The sequence below is a fragment of the Podarcis raffonei genome, chromosome 16 (genome assembly GCF_027172205.1).
Source record: "Podarcis raffonei isolate rPodRaf1 chromosome 16, rPodRaf1.pri, whole genome shotgun sequence".
Lineage (NCBI taxonomy): Eukaryota > Metazoa > Chordata > Lepidosauria > Squamata > Lacertidae > Podarcis > Podarcis raffonei.
In genome coordinates this window covers 18,313,365-18,329,410 of record NC_070617.1, presented here as the reverse complement: position 1 = coordinate 18,329,410, position 16,046 = coordinate 18,313,365, and the positions used below count along the sequence as shown (strand labels likewise).

Below are 16,046 nucleotides of genomic sequence, written 5' to 3'. Positions count from 1 at the left end.
AGGGCTGTTGTTATATAATCCTGTGGTCTTCAATGCATTGGATCATGAGTGCAGAGTGCCTCCACCCCCATCGTTCAACCTGGAAGCTGAGTTCCAGCTCTGAGGGCCTTCTGGCGGTTCCCTCACTGCGAGAAGCAAAGCTACAGGGAACCAGGCAGAGGGCCTTCTCAGTAGTGGCGCCTGCCCTGTGGAATGCCCTCCCATCAGATGTCAAAGAGATAAATCATTATACAACCTTCCATAGACATCTGAAGACAGTCCTGTATCAGGAAGCTTTTAACATCTGATATTTTGGTGGCTTCTTTTATATTCTATTGAAAGCAGCCCAGAGTGGCTCGGGAAACTCATTGAGATGGGCAGGGTACAATTTATTTATTTTTTAATTCTACACAGAAAGCTCTCAACTTACATGCATTTAACTTTGTGCGCATTCAGCTTTACAGGCTTGGCAAAAAAAAAAGGAATTAAGAAGGTGGTAGCAAGGGGCAGGGCATCTGGGGGAAAAAATCCCCCAGAACGCAATCCCCACATAAGATTCCTGTACTTGAAGTGTCCAGAAACCTGCCTGTAAGGAACCAAAACAGTTTAGCTAGACCTGGCTTGAACTGCTTCTTTTGTTTTTGACGTACTGTTCTGCTTTCATCTTTGTACTCTTACCTCTTATTTTCTATCTGAGTCTAAAGAAATTCTAGGAAATTCGTTCTTGCGGCTAAACTGAAAGAGCATTCTTCCCCCTCACGAGCCTAGGACCCTTTGGTTCATGATCTTATAACGGCAGGCTTTGCTGGGAAAAAGTAAGTCACGCTGGTCTTGAGGAAATGAGAAGGGGAATTGGTGCAAATCCCTGCTTCTCCTTGTGGGTATTTCTTTGGGATTCGAAGAAATCGCCACCCCCTGGGGGTTGAGCTTTCTAAAGAGATGAGGTGGTAGCTATGCAAAAGGGGGCAGAAGGCCAGTCATCACCAGAACACCACCCCAGACCCACCCCCAGCACGTGTTATCCCAAATCCCCGTTTCCCACTCACCTCACCCTTCAGCCTGATGGAGTCAGGGCTGCCAATGTCAAGAGCAAGGATAGCATCTCTGGCTCCCACATAGAGAGTTGCCCCGTCTTTGCTCAGGAGAAAAGTGTCGTAATTCTGAACCCCCTTTTGGTGGAATGAGAAAACTATTCGGCTGGAATCCCCTGAGGAAGGAGAAAAGATGGTTAGGTTCATTTATTTTTAGAACACCTCTTCAGAAATTATTGTAACCCCTAAAGTTAGGGGTGGCTAATAATTTTTGTGGGGGGTGGGGGAGCATCATCCACCCATAGCCAGCCTTCTGGGGTGGACATGGCCAAAAGTTGGCGTGGTCACACAAACCACTTTCTGTCTCTCTCACACACATACACAGCACACACAACCCCTTTCCCAGCTTAGCTGTGCAAATCAGTGAGGAGGGGAGGTCATCACCCCCCTCCCTGCTCATGAACCAATCAAGTGGAAGACTGGAAAGCAGGAGATTTGCATCTCCATCAGGGGACTGGGCTGGGTGGAGAGGGTCATGCTTCTTTGCCACCGCCACAGCCCCCCTGTTCTGTGTCTACTCTGGTGGCAGGGGCAGTAAAGAGGAAGGAGGGCTGGTTTAGCTGGTCTGCCTGATTGCATTCACTCTCAAAGTATAGACCACAGCCTGTACAGGTTGCACCCTCCCTGTGCAAAAAATGGGGGATAATAATTGGCCTACCTTACAAGGGTGTTGGTAGGATTACAATGATGAGAAGTGTTAAGTTTGAAAGTAGCAACAGCTAGGTATTCTTATTATTAAAAGTTTTGTCTTTGACAAAGGGTAGAGAATTTTCTAAGTCTGGATCTGTGAACATTTTTTTGGCGAGCAAGTGAAAAAATACTGGGGAGAAAACGAAGAAACCGAATCTTGGCAGCCACGTGAGCCAGTGAAATGTGTTGATTAGAGTTGTCAGACTAAGAGCTCAAAGACCTGGGTTCAAACTCCTTCTCAGCCATGAAGCTCACTGGGTGACCTTGACTTATCTCTCACCCTAGCCTACCTCACAGGGTTGTTGTGGGGATAAACTGGGAGGAAGAGAACCATATATGTCACCATGAGTCCCTAATGAGAAAAGCAGAGTGTTCATGTAGCCATAACCTGCTCCATGCCAATCCTTGCCCACTGCAGCCATCCTGAGGCTGCTGGATGTGGAAATGGGGAAGCAAGGAAAGTGCAATGAATGTCCACACTTTTCATTCTAACAAGGAGGAAGTGAATGCAGTCAGGGCTGTCTTAAGCATATGCGGCGCCGGGGTGCAAAGATCCGCCCCCCCAGCCCAGGGCAACAAAGCAGCCCAAGACGTTGGCGTCTGCAACTGAGCAAAGCCAGGCACCTCGTGGTGTACCTCATTCACAGTACTGAGGAAAAGAACCACCAGTAATGTTTCCCTGTTCACTTAAAAACAATGCTTATATGTCAAGAAGAATTCTGGGATATCCTCACTCAGGAAGAGCTCTGCAGCATCAGACTAAGAGCCTATCTAGTCAAGCATTCAGTTCCTACATTGACCATCCCAGATGTTTATGGGAAGCCCTTGTGCAGGACATGAGCACCATAGCCCTCTCTCTGTCATTCCCCAGTAACTCATATTCTGGCTGCATACACACCAAACATTTAAAGCACTTCTGAAGCACCCGCCCACCCAAAAAGAATCCTATTAACTGTAGTTACACATTAGAGTGGCATTTTCAAGCACCCTTTAGTTCCCAGGATTCTTGTAGTGCGTGCGCATGTTAAATGTGCTTTGAAGTATGGTGTGCACACAGTCTCAGAGGCATGCTGCCTCTGGCACTGGAGATCACATAATTGTGAAGTTGGAAGGGACCCCAAGAGTCATCTAGTTCAACCCTCTGCAATGCAGGAATCTCAACTAAAGCATCCATGACAGATGGCCATCCAACCCCTGCTTAAAAACCTCCAAAGGACTTTTGTTTTCCTCGAATTCCTGGGCAGCGCCTGGCACTTCCCCCTTGGAAATACTTAAATCTAGTTCTGCATCACACACCAAATACTCTAGGAAGCCCACAACCATGACAAGACAGCCACCCCAGCAACTGGCATTCGGACAAACACAGAGGTTTCTAGGTAGCCGTTATAGCTAACAGCCACAACATGCCTTTCATGAACATGTCACACACATCATCTAAGCCTGTAGCCATCATCACAGCTTGTGGCAACAAATCTCATAGTTCAACTATGTACCGCAGGGGCAGATATTGTGGCGCACCCCATATTATGTTGTTGGAGTACAATTCGCATCAGCTCCTACCAGCCCCCAAATCCGATGGCTTGGGTTGGTGGGAGTTGTAGTTCAACAACATCTGGATTGTACAGGGTGAATAAATTTGTGCCTATGAATCTCCCACCAGCGTGCTTCATTGGATGACTAATGTTACGGAAGAAGTGCAATGACGGCGATCCCATCCCTGTGGCTGTTAATTGCCTACATTCATTAAATGCTACGTGAGGTGTATTTACATTGCAAGCGTATGCAAGTCTACGCAAAAGGGCACCCCGTGGTATTCAAGCGGACTTGCTCCCAAGCACATGGACAATCGCAAACCTCAGGCTACCAGCCTATTCACTGGGATATCCCGCTGAAGAATCCCACACGGGACTTGGAAGAGGACGGCACTGTGAAGTTGCAATGCGATACACACTTTACTTGGAAGTCACAAGGCTTCCTTTCTGAACAGGCAGCTCCGGGGCTGCACTATACACAGATTGCAAAACGAAAAGGCTCCCCAAATGCAAAACAAAAGGCACCCCCGAAATGCCTTTTTTTGCCCGCCAACTTCTCAGCCACACGAGACCAGCCCTGACTCTGCTCTTCTCCCCTTCACTGCCCCCCAAGAAGCCCCGACTTCCAGTATCGCTCCCTGCAGACGCCTCGCAAAGATTTCTCCATCCCCTGTGGCGAGGTTCCCTGCGCCAGTATCTGCCGCTGGGCCACCACCAAGTCCCGATAGTACTTTGCGGCCAGCAAGGCCACCACCAGTGCCAAGGCCAGGCCCAGCCAGGGCAAACACAGCAGAGGAAGGCGCGGGGAACTCCCGCCACCGGCCTCGCGGGGTGCCATTTCTGGTGGAGCGCGGGGTGGCGAGGCCTCGGGGGGCCTGGGGCTCCCCTCTTCTCCCCTGGCCATCGCCCGCTGCTATGGCTGCTTCTCCAGACTCCAGCTCTCGGGCCCCAGACTTCTGGCCTGGTGCCCCTGAGAGCCCGGCACCCTGGCACCCCGCACCACTACGGCCTACGGGTAAGACGGCCCTGAATGCAGTGAAATTAGATCATCACCCCAAACTCTTCAGTAGCTTAACAGGAAACTGAGTTTGAGTAAAATGTGTGCTTGCAATCTTGACAGTCCCTTTTAAAGTAACATGTCCTGAATGAGATCCATTTCCTATAATTAACACCCTGCCTCCTGCCATCAGGAAATGGCTTGATAGTTAACCCAAACATGCTCATAAGGGCTCCATTAGGCTTCCTCCCTCCCTCAGGTCAAACCCCTCCTTTCTTTACTCAGCTCTTTTTCTGAAAACAAGTGCTTCTTTGTGTGACTTCTGTTTGGAAAGAAGCTATCCCAGGTGAGAGTTGGGCAAATCTGTCATTTTTGTCCTCTAAGTTTCCAATTCTTCCAATCTTAAAATTTCCTTTCAGGGCTGGGCCACCCATGAGGCATGCTGAGGCCGTGCCCCCAAGAGTGTCCCGCCCACCCCTGCCAGTGACAGAGAAGTGGTGGCAGCAGTGGTGGAAGCTTCCGGCAAGATATCGCCAGAACCTGCCACTGCCACTTCACAGGCACTGCCCTGTGACTCAGGTAAGGGAGGCAGCAAGGTGGCAGTAGCAGCACCTTCCCTTTTTGCCTCAGGCGGCAAAACATGATGCACCACACTGTTTACTTTTCCACATTTCCACAGCAATTTGCAGATTTTAAAAAAATATTCACAGAAGTTAATCAGCATTTTAGTGTGCATATCTCCTAATAAACACATTTTTGCAGTCTGGTCTAATGTACACACTTTTGCAAGCAAACTTCCCTCATACAATGCATTTTGTTTGTTATTTTCACCTGTATAGGCATTATGTGGACATTATACACCAGTGTGTGCCTTTTTGTACACATTACTTGGCTGGAGAACTATATTCCCCGGAGCCAGTGTGGTGAAGTGGTTAGAGTGTTGGACTAAGGCACTAGGGTTCAAATCCCCACTCAGCCATGAAGCTTGCTGGGTGAACCTGGGCTGGTAACTCACTCTTAGTCTAACCTACCTCACAGGGCTCTTGTGAAGATAACATGGGGAGGAAGAGAACTATGTATGTCACATCTTGGGCTCCTTGGAGGAAGGTGGGATATAAATGTAAAGAGAGAGAAAATAGCAAAATTCAGCAAAGTCCAAATTTCAAAGGATGGCTGCCTTTTGGTTCACATCTCATTTCAGAAAGTTCAGATTAGGTCAGCTGGCCTTTAAATGTGAACGGAATTGAATTTTGCATCCATCTCTACCACAGTCACTGTGGGCCTCCTCCTCTGCGCACAGGAAATGCTGCAACAGAATTTGGCTGCACCCGATGCACTACCCCCTCCCCAGTTAGGCAGCCCCCACCCCAAACAGTAACATATCGCCACAAGCTTTCTATGGCTTCCTGAACACTTGTGTCAGAGTTACATTTGCTTGGGATCGGGACTACGCACAAGGACACAGAGACATAGAGAGCCTACTAAGACAGAGATGGCTCATCTATCTCAGCATTGTCTACGGTGGATGGCAATGACTCTACAGAGTTTCAGGCAGGGCCTCTCCTAGTCCTACCCGGAGGATGTTGGGGATTGAACCTGGGACCTTCTGCTTGCAAGAGCTCTCCCACTGAGCTATGGTCCTTTCCCACAGGTTGTGTCAAGATCCAAATGAAAAGGTCTATAACTCAGTGGTAGAGCATCTTTTCTATGTGCAGAAGGTTCGTCCCATGGCATTTCCAAGCAAGATGGGGGGGGGACGACCCCCATGTGGAACCCTAGGGGAGCTGCTGGTAGTTAGGGCAGACAATACTGAATCAGATGAATTTATAGAAGGCAAGTTCCTAGGTTCCTGTGGAAGCCACTGGGGCTATATTTGTGCCCATGCATCCGTTCGGGCCCTTCAGCCAATGAACACACCAACAATACTTGCCAACATCTGCAGCAATATTCACTCTGAGCTGAAACTGTCAGTACTTCTCTGAATGAAAACCCACCACAACCTTAGAGGAAGGAAGTGGTGAGATACAGTTCAGATTAGAATTAAAACAATGAGCTGGCCTGCAAGAGCAAGGGTAGGCAAACTTTTGGAGGCACCAAGGGCTGCAGTGGTTGGTTTGGGGACCAAGCACACCTAGAAGCATGCACCCCCTCCCAACATATAGAAACAGAGATAAGAGCTCCTTTTTCGATTTAGCTTTTAGTTCTTCTTGACTTTTCTAGCAATGGAGCAGACGGACCCCTTCTCCTCCTTTCTGAGCAGAGCCAGTGAGATGACTCTGCTCAGCTTTCCAGTCCACCTGGATTCTGATTTAAGTTGGAGATGTCCTAAAATTAATTCCATAATTGGAGAAAAACAGTCCAATTTGCATTTCTCATTGCTCTGTGCTATAGTAACATCACACAAGTATGGACTGAGCCACCAAAACACTGCAAAGAAGCAAACCTGGTGTGACTGTGCATTTCTTGCATGTATTTTACTGATGTGTGCACATACACTCCTGTGGACTTGCATAAACTCAACACAAAATAGAATTTTAAGCACTTGTGCACACAATCCCATTGAGATTGCAACCTTGCAATATTTTCTTAAAGCCTACATGCACATCAGTAGCATGGCAAGGCAGTGAGGGCTAGCACAAATTGAGAGATGTAGCTCAGTGGCAGACCATCTGCCTTGCATGCAGAAGGTCCCAGATTCAATCTCTGACGGCATCTCCAGGTAGGGCTGAGAAACACCCTTGCCTGAAATCCTGGGAATGTTGCTGCTAGTCAAGTGTAGATGATACTGAGCTAGATGGAACAATGGTATGAGACAGCTTCTGCACAGGAACATTACAAGCTTCAGGGTCTTTAATTAAAATTAAAAGAACAAGGGGTAATTCCTGGGTATCCCTTCAGAAAGAAGAAATCTAGCAAGAAAATCCAAGTGAGATTTTTGGGAACATTTTTAAAATATGCATACAAGCACACGCATGTTGTTATGTGAGCAGGGCTATGAGTGCAGCAATATCCTGAGGCAACACCTGGATTTGACAGAGTGTCAATAGCCTGGCAAATATGTTGCCATGGGAACTAAATTGCTAGCCAATTGTTTCTGGATACAGGACCATTCCTATTTTTAATGTTCTGAAGCAGCTCTTCTCCTGCCATCTGAAAAGCTGGGGTCCTCCAGGGGTCTGTGCAAAGGGAAGACGGTCCAGACTGAGAACAGACACGGAGAGCAGAGTTCGGGGTTCTTAGGGTGCTGGCGGTCACCCTAAAGTCTGATATGGGAGCAGCAGACATTGGCTGGGTGCCTCCATCCCCTCCACACAACTAGTATATCTGTAAATGGCTCTCAGAGTTATAAACTGGCAGCGAGCCCCCAGCTGCCTCATTCCAAAGGGCACCAAGCCTGAGTAAGTGCAGCACCACTGGAATTTAGGAAAATGGGAAGCTGTCTTATACTGAGTCTGTCTGACCATTAGTCTATCTAGCTCAGCATGGCCTACAATGACTGGCAGTGGCTCTCTGAGGTTTCAGGCAGCATTTCTTTCCTAGCAATACTTGGAGATGCTGGGCATTGAAGATGGGACTTTCTGAATGCAGAGCAGATGCTTTACTCCTGAGCTGTGGCCCTTCCCAAAGGCATAGCAACTTAGGAAGACCATTGTTCCATGTTCCATCTATCTCAGGACTATCCAAACTGCATCATCATCATCACCATCATCATCATCATCTATCCAGAATTCCAGACAAGTGACGTTCCTAGCTTTGCAAGTAAATGCCAGGGATTGAAACTAGGAGCTTCTGCATGCAGTGGAGGTATTAGATGCTCAGCCCCAGAACTATGGGGTCCATCCCCTCAAAATAAAGTACGCTATGTTTCTAGTCCACGTTTCTGAACAAAAAGGCTGATTTACTGTAAATAGGAAGATTCCTTATACTGGAACTGCCCATTCATCCATCTGGACTGGTCATTCATCCTATTTACTTGACTGGAAGCAGCAATCCAGGGTTTCAGATGGGATCTCTCATAGCACTACTTGGAGATATCAGGGTTTTAAAGCCTGGGACCTTCAGTTGGCTAAACACATATGCTCTCCCATCGAGCCAAGGTCCTTCCCAAAATTTCTCATGCTCTGGAGGTGTGTGCACAATGATATATATATATTAATCTCCACTTTGAGGATTTAGTTTGAGTTGGAAGTTCAGATTATGTAACCCACATTTAAATTAAATAAAAAAAAAAACCCCTCTCCCCGACACCCACCCATGCACAAGTGTATTTTTAGGGTCCTCCCCTCCCTCCCCCCTCCCAAAAAACTCACAAGAATTTTGGCCCTAGGCCTGAAACGGTCTTGTGTACATTGGCTTCCAGAGGTTTAAGTGTACTTAGTTTGCATTGGACAGCCTCCATGGAGTTTCCCTAGGTCCAGGTTGGGTGGGGGAGGGGGCGTCATCGTGCGACGACAGAACATCTGTTTTGTATGCACAAGGTTCCAGCTTCAATCTCTGGCATCTCCAGGTAGGGCCAGAAAAGACCACTGCCTGAAACCATGGAGAGCCACTACCAGTCTGTCTTGACAGTCCTGACAGCTAGACGGAGCAATGGTCTGATTTTGTGCAAGGCAGCTTCTTATTAAAAGCAGCCCTTTATTCAGAAACATGTGGTCTAGAACCTTGCTTGATTTGGAGGGGAAGAGCCATAGCTCCATGGTACAGGGTTGGACTTAGTCTGCGGCAGCTTCCTCTCTAGTCCACAACCAGCCCCTGCCCACTTTTCTCTTTCTGACCCACTCCAGTCTCCATCTCACAGCAAAAAACGATCGGAGAGAAGGAATCAATGGGTTGGAGAGGCAGCAGCTGCTGTTTGTTTCCTACACGTCGGCAGCACAGATGTCCGAGTAATTACTGCCGGAAGATGCTGCTTTTACCACACCGGCTCTATTTTGGGTTGACAAAGGAACTGCTGCCACCACTCCGTCTTCCTCCCACCCTCCGGCCACTTGATAAGTTTCCTTTGCACAGAGCAGTTCAGTGGCCAGAGCTGTGGGCTGCTAAATTAAGCCAGTGTGGAGGAAGGAAGCCCCTCCGCTCACTTGCGTACCACAGACATGCATCTGTATGAGCAATGAGTGTATAGGCAGAGGATTGGGGCCACTGCTAGCACTACGCAGAACAGATCTGCTGAGATTCATGGAGCAAAGTTGGTCATGTCCATTCATCTCAATGGAGTCTGCTCTGAGAAACCCAAGGTGAGCTGAACTAGTCAGACCAGATCCATGGCTTCACATGGCCGGTAAAGCATTCTCATCAGCCACCTGGTGATGATGCTCTCCAGGTATTGTGTTTATTATTTTATTTATATACTGCCCTTCACGAAAAGATCTCAGGGTGGTTCACAGAATAAAATCACAAGATAAAACACAGTAAATAATTAAATCAAAACAACAAAACAATAGCTCCCACCCCACAGATACAATTAAAAGGCTGTAGGATGTCAATCAGCCAAAGGCCTGGTTGAAGAGGAACGTTTATGCCTGTCGCCTAAAAATATATAATGAAGTAGCCAGGTGAACCTGGGCATTTCCGCCACCCCCCTCACCCAGCAGGAAAAGGAACAATAAGCCAATGGAAGGGCTTTGTGTAAGAACATATGAACACAAGCAGAGCCTGCTGGAACAGGCCAGTGGCCCATCTAGTCCATTGTCCTGTTCCCACTCAGATGCCTGTGGGAAATCTGCTGGCAGGACCTGATCCCAAGATCCCTCTCCCTTCCTATGGGATTCAGAACCATTGTTGCCTCCAAACATGGAGGCAGAGCAGAGGTATTGTGGATCTTTATCCTCCATGAATTTGTATGTGGGAGTTTTGGCTGAGGAGGCAAGATGTGGTGGGATGTTAACGCTTAGAGCCCCCACCCCCACTCCACCCCATGCTCAGCTTGTATATATGTGTGAATAAAACTGTATCTCCTAAGGACACCCCAGTCTCTGCTGTCCTTCATTCCTAAAGAAATCAAACTCTGGGTAAGTACCTGGAGTCTCTCACCGCTCCAAGATTGGGGCAGTGTGCAATAGTACCATCTATTCATTTATGACATTTCATTTCATTTCATTTAGGAAACACTTGCCCTGAAACTTCCCAAAGTGATTTAACAATAAAGACATATCTAGAAACAATGTAAAATCCAATGCAGATGTCGACTGGGATAAAAATTACTTCTCCTCAGCCATTGATGAGTTCAAGGCAGTATGCGTGCCTATCTCTCTCTTTCTCTCTGGATGCACACAGTGGCCAACCAGATGCCTCTTCTGGGGAGCTTGAAAGCAAGACCCAAGTGCAAAAGCAGCCATTCTCCCCACTCATGTTCCCCAGCAACTGGGAACCAAAGGCACACCACCTCCAACACAAAGCCATTGGGATTGGACCCTTCAATAACCTTATCCTCTACACAGAGGTGCCAACTTGAATAAAATATTGGGGAGGCCAGGTAAGCCCTGCTCTGCATAATCAATCACAAAACACATCAACTTCGGGAGGGGAGGGCTGGCCACCTCAAATATTTTATTGGAGGGGCCAAAGGAACCTCGGCTCCTAGGAAGAGACTCTCATGCCTCTGTTGATTTGCCCAGCCTCCTTCTAAAGCTGATGGGACACCATTGCATCCTACAGCAGCAAATTCCTTAATCTGGTCTTCCCAAAGAGATGGGGAACTGCTCCAAGGTCACCTCACTGAGCTTCACGGATTTGAACCTGTTCCAGGTTCACCACTGTCACCACTATGCCACACTGGTGCACAACGAACGTGTATGGACACGGACACATATGAGCTGGTGCATATGGAACCGTGGTGTGGCTGTAGTGGTGAAAATATCAAGGCGGCCCTTGTCTGAATCTGACCTCTGACACCATAAACTCTCCAGCTGGCCTTAGACAGGGGCACTGTCTCTTTGGCCACAGCCACACCATACATTTAAAACAGTTGTGGTTTCCCCTAAATAATCCTGGGAGACATAGTTTATTAAGGGTGCTGAGGGTTGTTAGGAGGCCCCTATTCCCTTCACAGAACTACAGTTCCCAGAGTGGTTTAACAATCCATTCCTCTTCACAGGGAGCTGCGAAAATTGTGGGCAATAAGGGCCTCTTAACTGCTGCTGTCAGTGATTTAACACCCTCTGCCCCTTGACATTCTATGCCCTTTTAAAATGTGTTTTTTTTGGGGGGGGTTTATTGGGTTGTTGTTGTTTTTATTTTGATTATGTATTTTGTGGTTTTATATTATGATTTTATTCTGTGAACCACCCTGTGGGTATAGGGCAGCATATAAATCCAATAAATAATAATTTAAATGTATGGTATCAGTGGGGCCTATGTTACCTAATTGTGTTAGAAGGGGAGGCCATTTTAAGCACGTTCCTTCGTTTTTTAAATGTGGCCCTCAACTGATTGCTCATTGGAAGAGCACATACATCGTGCCCCAGAATGTTTTGTGAGGACACTTCAGTTGGGCTAATAAAGACATTGCCCTAATATGGTTTTTAGAAATAAGTGTCTTAGCAGCGCCATGGAAAGAAGACATCCCACGCTGCTCTGCTGACATATGAGTCAGGCATGAGCTGCAAGGCCCAAGCGAAGAAGGGGAGCCAGTGGCAGTTTAGCCTGGCCTGTTTCCCCCCTTCTGGAGAGCCAAACCTCTGTCCTCCCACTGTGAGAGAGGCTTGGCCTTCAAGGATAATGTCAGGCTACATTCACACAGTACATTTAAAGCACTGTGACACCCCTTTAAACAGTCAAGGCTTGCCCCAAAGAATTCTGGGAGCCGTAGATTGGACAGGGTGCTGAGAGTTGTTAGGAGACCCCTATTCCCCTCACAGAGCTACAGTTCTCAAGAGCAAAACAAAAAAATTTTTTCCCTTCCAGTAGCACCTTAAAGACCAACTAAGTTAGTTCTTGGTATGAGCTTTCGTGTGCATGCACACTTCTTCAGATACACAGAATACATTGAGATACATTCTCAAGAGCAGTTAATGATCAGTCCCTCTTCAGAGGGAAATATGGGAACTATGCATAGGGAAAAGACATCTCTGCTGTCAATGCCCCTGTGGTATGTAAACAAACAGAAATGAATCTGACGCTAATGATGTGAACGTGCTGATGCAAACAGCTAGAGGAGAAAGAGCTGTGAAATGCCCCAGAGAAACAAACAACTTCACAGTGCTCTAAGGTGGCAATGCTGGCACAGCCTTAGTTGGATAGAACCCTAAAACCCTAAAATGAGTTTTGGGGAGGTGTTCTGGGAGGCCGCTTCAGTGAGGGAGAGTGCAAGTCATAAGACAAGTACGGCAGAACTGTCATTGCTGCAGTTGCAAGCCTATCTTTGCCACCATGAGGACTAGAAACCTACTCATGCTTGGTTTGGGTTTTTTTGGAAAGAACCCTACTCAAACCCTGTGTGGAAATTCAGCTCTCAGTACTCATTTCCAAGCTTGCATTCATAAGCAGTGCAATCATCGAAAACACTCATCTCAACCCAGGTTGCCTTCCCTCTTCCAAATCTCCCTCGTTCTCTTTCAAAGCCCCCTTTCAGTATCTCCCCCTGGGTGCTGCTGCTATCCCTGTCCTTCGAGTTACTCACCTTTCCGGAAGGTTAGCCTTGGCATCTGATCTGTGGCCAGAGCAGCCGCGAACATCAAGAGGCAGCCCAAGAGGTGGGAAGACTGTCCGGAGTTCATGGCTGGTTATTAGCAGACGGCAGTAGCTGGGTTGGTTGAGAGTGGCGGAGGGGCAGCTAGCTTGGTAGCTGTTAAAGCAGAAGAGGAGAAAAGAGGAAGTCAACCACCAGAAAGAGAACGTATTTGGCCAACTGCTTGTCTGGAGCGGAACTGGGTTGGCTGATCAGAAGGCAGATTTCTAAATACTGTGTGCGGTATTTTGCTGCCATGATGGCAGCCTCAGAGTGTTTCTGCTTGTGGTTGTTCCAGTGAAGCAGGAAGGAAAAGAGGAGGCCTTTCTACACAATGCAACGCAGAGACCACGGCTGGGAATGGAATTAACCAAAGAAGAAAGCAGAATCTTAATTCTGAATTAACTCTGCAGTTTAGACTGGATCTGAAATCAGTTTACCAAAACCACTGGCCTGGTTTGGAAGGAGTGGAGAGACAATTTCATGGAAGGGGTCTCTCCAGAGATGGATTACCCAACAACAGACTGAGCACGTGCTTAGGGCAAACCCCCCTCCCCCAAAATGAGAAACTTTGCAAAAAGCTTGACATTTGATATTTCGAAAAGGAAAACACCAAAATAGGAATCGTGGGGGAAACCAGAATTGTAAATGAAATCTCCCCTCATTTTTCTGTTCTCTTTTTATTACTCATCCTGAAATAAACCAGGGGACGCCCCACTAATGTACATCGAACCAGAGTAAGGAAGCCAGATCCTGTCCTGCATGTACATTTCAGCATACATGTCAGTTTTGTGTCATTTTGAAAAATAAAATTATATTTCATGGTTTAGTATTGTTTTTATTTATTTTTATTTTTAATTATTTGTACCCCACCCATCTGGCTGGGTTTCCCCAGCCACTCTGGGCGGCTTCCAACAAAGATTAAAAATACATTAAATTTTGAATTACACAGGTTGGGGGGGGATGTAAAATAATCTTTTCATTGGTTAGGACTTCTAAAGGTCTTAATCCAGCCCTGGGTCATAGAATTGTAGAGTTGGGAGATACCCCAAGGGTCATCTAGTCCAACCCCTTGCAACGCAGGAATCTTAGCTAAAGCATCCATGACAGATGGCCATCCCACCTCTGATTAAAAACCTCCAAGGAAGGGGAGTCCACAATCTCCTGAGGGAGACTGTTCCACTGTCGACAGCTCTTATTGTCAGAAGGTTCTCTCTGTGTCTTCCTTTGGTCCTATGGCAGTCTTTCTACTACCCATATACAGTAAATTTGTCCAGCTTAGGGACTGGCATGATAGAAGCTTGCACCAAGTAAGAGATCTTTATAAATATAAACACCCTTTATCCATAGAGGGACTTCCCACGAAACCTCAAGGCATGCATGTCAATTAACTTCACATTCTTGACAGTCATTTTATCAGCAATAAAACAAGCAAAGATATAGCACTGAGAGAGCTCAGCAGCTTTGAGCTTTTGATGCTAGAATATGAACACAGTACTAAGGGTCTGTTCCCAAAAATATATTCTTTATTAAATGACGAAACAACCAGCTCTTTTCATTTTCTCTGAAAGTGCTTTGGAAATGTGATCTTGAGCAGTCTATCACACATGAGTGCTGCACTGATATATGGGATAAGCAACCAGTTAAATCAATTTCTCCAATGGCCAGAGAATGCCATTTAAATTGGATCCGTCAATGGGATCTTACCTCTCTCTGCCTGGCACACATTTCTGGCTCTTAGGGCTATAACTGCTGGAGAGGCTGTGAAGTTAGGTTTTTCTTACGTATACCTGTGCTGGGATTGCCCCCACATTGTTACGTACTGGACTGTGATATTGCTTGAATAAATTCTACAAAGCATTTATTTGCTGTAAATGCAAACAATTATGTGACTCTCACTCTGCAGTTGGGATGGAGAAAATGGGGGTTTTGTGTACAAAATGGGGATTTTGTGTACAAACCTTAATAATAATATAACCTTTGATAACTTTTTTTTGGTCAGACCAGGTTTCAAATCCCAACTTGGCCATAAAGCTCACTGGGTGGTGATCTTGGGCTAGTGACTGCCTCCCAGCCTAACCTACCTTCCAGGTTTGTTGTGAGGATAAAATGGGAGGGATAAGTATGCATACCACCTTGAACACCTTGGAAGAGAGGTGGGATACAGATGTAATCAATGATAAATAAATAATAAATAAATTGGCTAAACACACTGTGGAGTATTGTAACGGTGGGGAAATTATCAGTTGCATTAAAACTGGCAGAAGGAAAAGCTAAACTGGTGAATTTCTTTGTGGTCTGGCACCATTCCACGGAGTATGTTAGAACACGCGGACAGAAAGCAAATCTGTCTCAGGCGTTTCTTAGACAGGCGTTTCTTTGTTCAACCCTGATGCTCTCCTAGAACAGCGGACAAAGGGATCTCAATGCTTTGATAGTACCTGGGCAGATGAAACTGAAATGTTGTAACTGCAGGTACCAATTTGGGGGGAGGGAGGGAGGGAGAGAGAAGGGATGTTGCTCGCATCTGATTTACTTCAATTTGAGCATTAGCCGTGCATCTTATTTGCCATATTAACGTTTCACACTGTCATGTTTGGAATCTCTCATTCTTCTATAGGGTAAAAACTTTCGCAATAAGAATAAGCAGAAAAGAGGAAGACTTAAGGGACAAGTTTATCATGCCCTAGGTGAAGATGGCAGGGAGTGGGGAGTTCTGCAAGGCACCAAACAAGGAGGTGCCACTAATCCTGGGACTGTGGGAAAGATCCACTGACAACAAGTGGTAGCAAAAACCTAAGAGGGAATTCTGAAGCCAAGGAGGCGGATCATAAGCTTCCCACGTGGTCCGGTACTGGCACAAAATTCAGAGCAGTCTTTGCCACCTGGTGTTCTTCAGCTGTTTTGGGCTATAGTTCCCATCATGGTACAAGAAGGCTGGTTTAAAGCTTCTCCAGCATAAGTTGTAAAGAATGTTTTGTTTCTTTTATTTTTTTACTTTTTCAATCCTTTATTATTCTTTCAATATTTGGCACAGACGGACTGGACATTCAATATTGTAAACTCTTTTCATTGTTGGCAAACCAGTG

The 16,046-nt window shown here is 46.5% G+C and overlaps 2 protein-coding genes across 11 annotated transcripts in view; both read right to left on the bottom strand.

The window, feature by feature from the left end:
• The window catches only part of SEMA4A (semaphorin 4A), a 70,574-nt gene that overhangs the window by 16,510 nt on the left and 38,018 nt on the right, over window positions 1-16,046 (bottom strand). For all 10 annotated transcript variants that reach the window (XM_053368249.1, XM_053368247.1, XM_053368248.1 and 7 more), the window contains 2 exons: window positions 12,910-13,074; window positions 1,026-1,186 (listed from right to left, as the gene is read on the bottom strand). In XM_053368249.1, coding sequence (XP_053224224.1) covers window positions 1,026-1,186; window positions 12,910-13,006 — 258 coding nt within the window. In that variant the 5' untranslated portion in view covers window positions 13,007-13,074. The remainder of the gene's footprint in view (window positions 1-1,025; window positions 1,187-12,909; window positions 13,075-16,046) is intronic.
• LOC128403475 (ras-related protein Rab-11A-like) overlaps window positions 4,150-16,046 on the bottom strand; it is a 211,216-nt gene continuing 199,319 nt past the window's right edge. Inside the window, exon 7 of the transcript XR_008327957.1 lies at window positions 4,150-4,167. The gene's annotated coding sequence lies outside the window, so the exon portion shown is untranslated. The remainder of the gene's footprint in view (window positions 4,168-16,046) is intronic.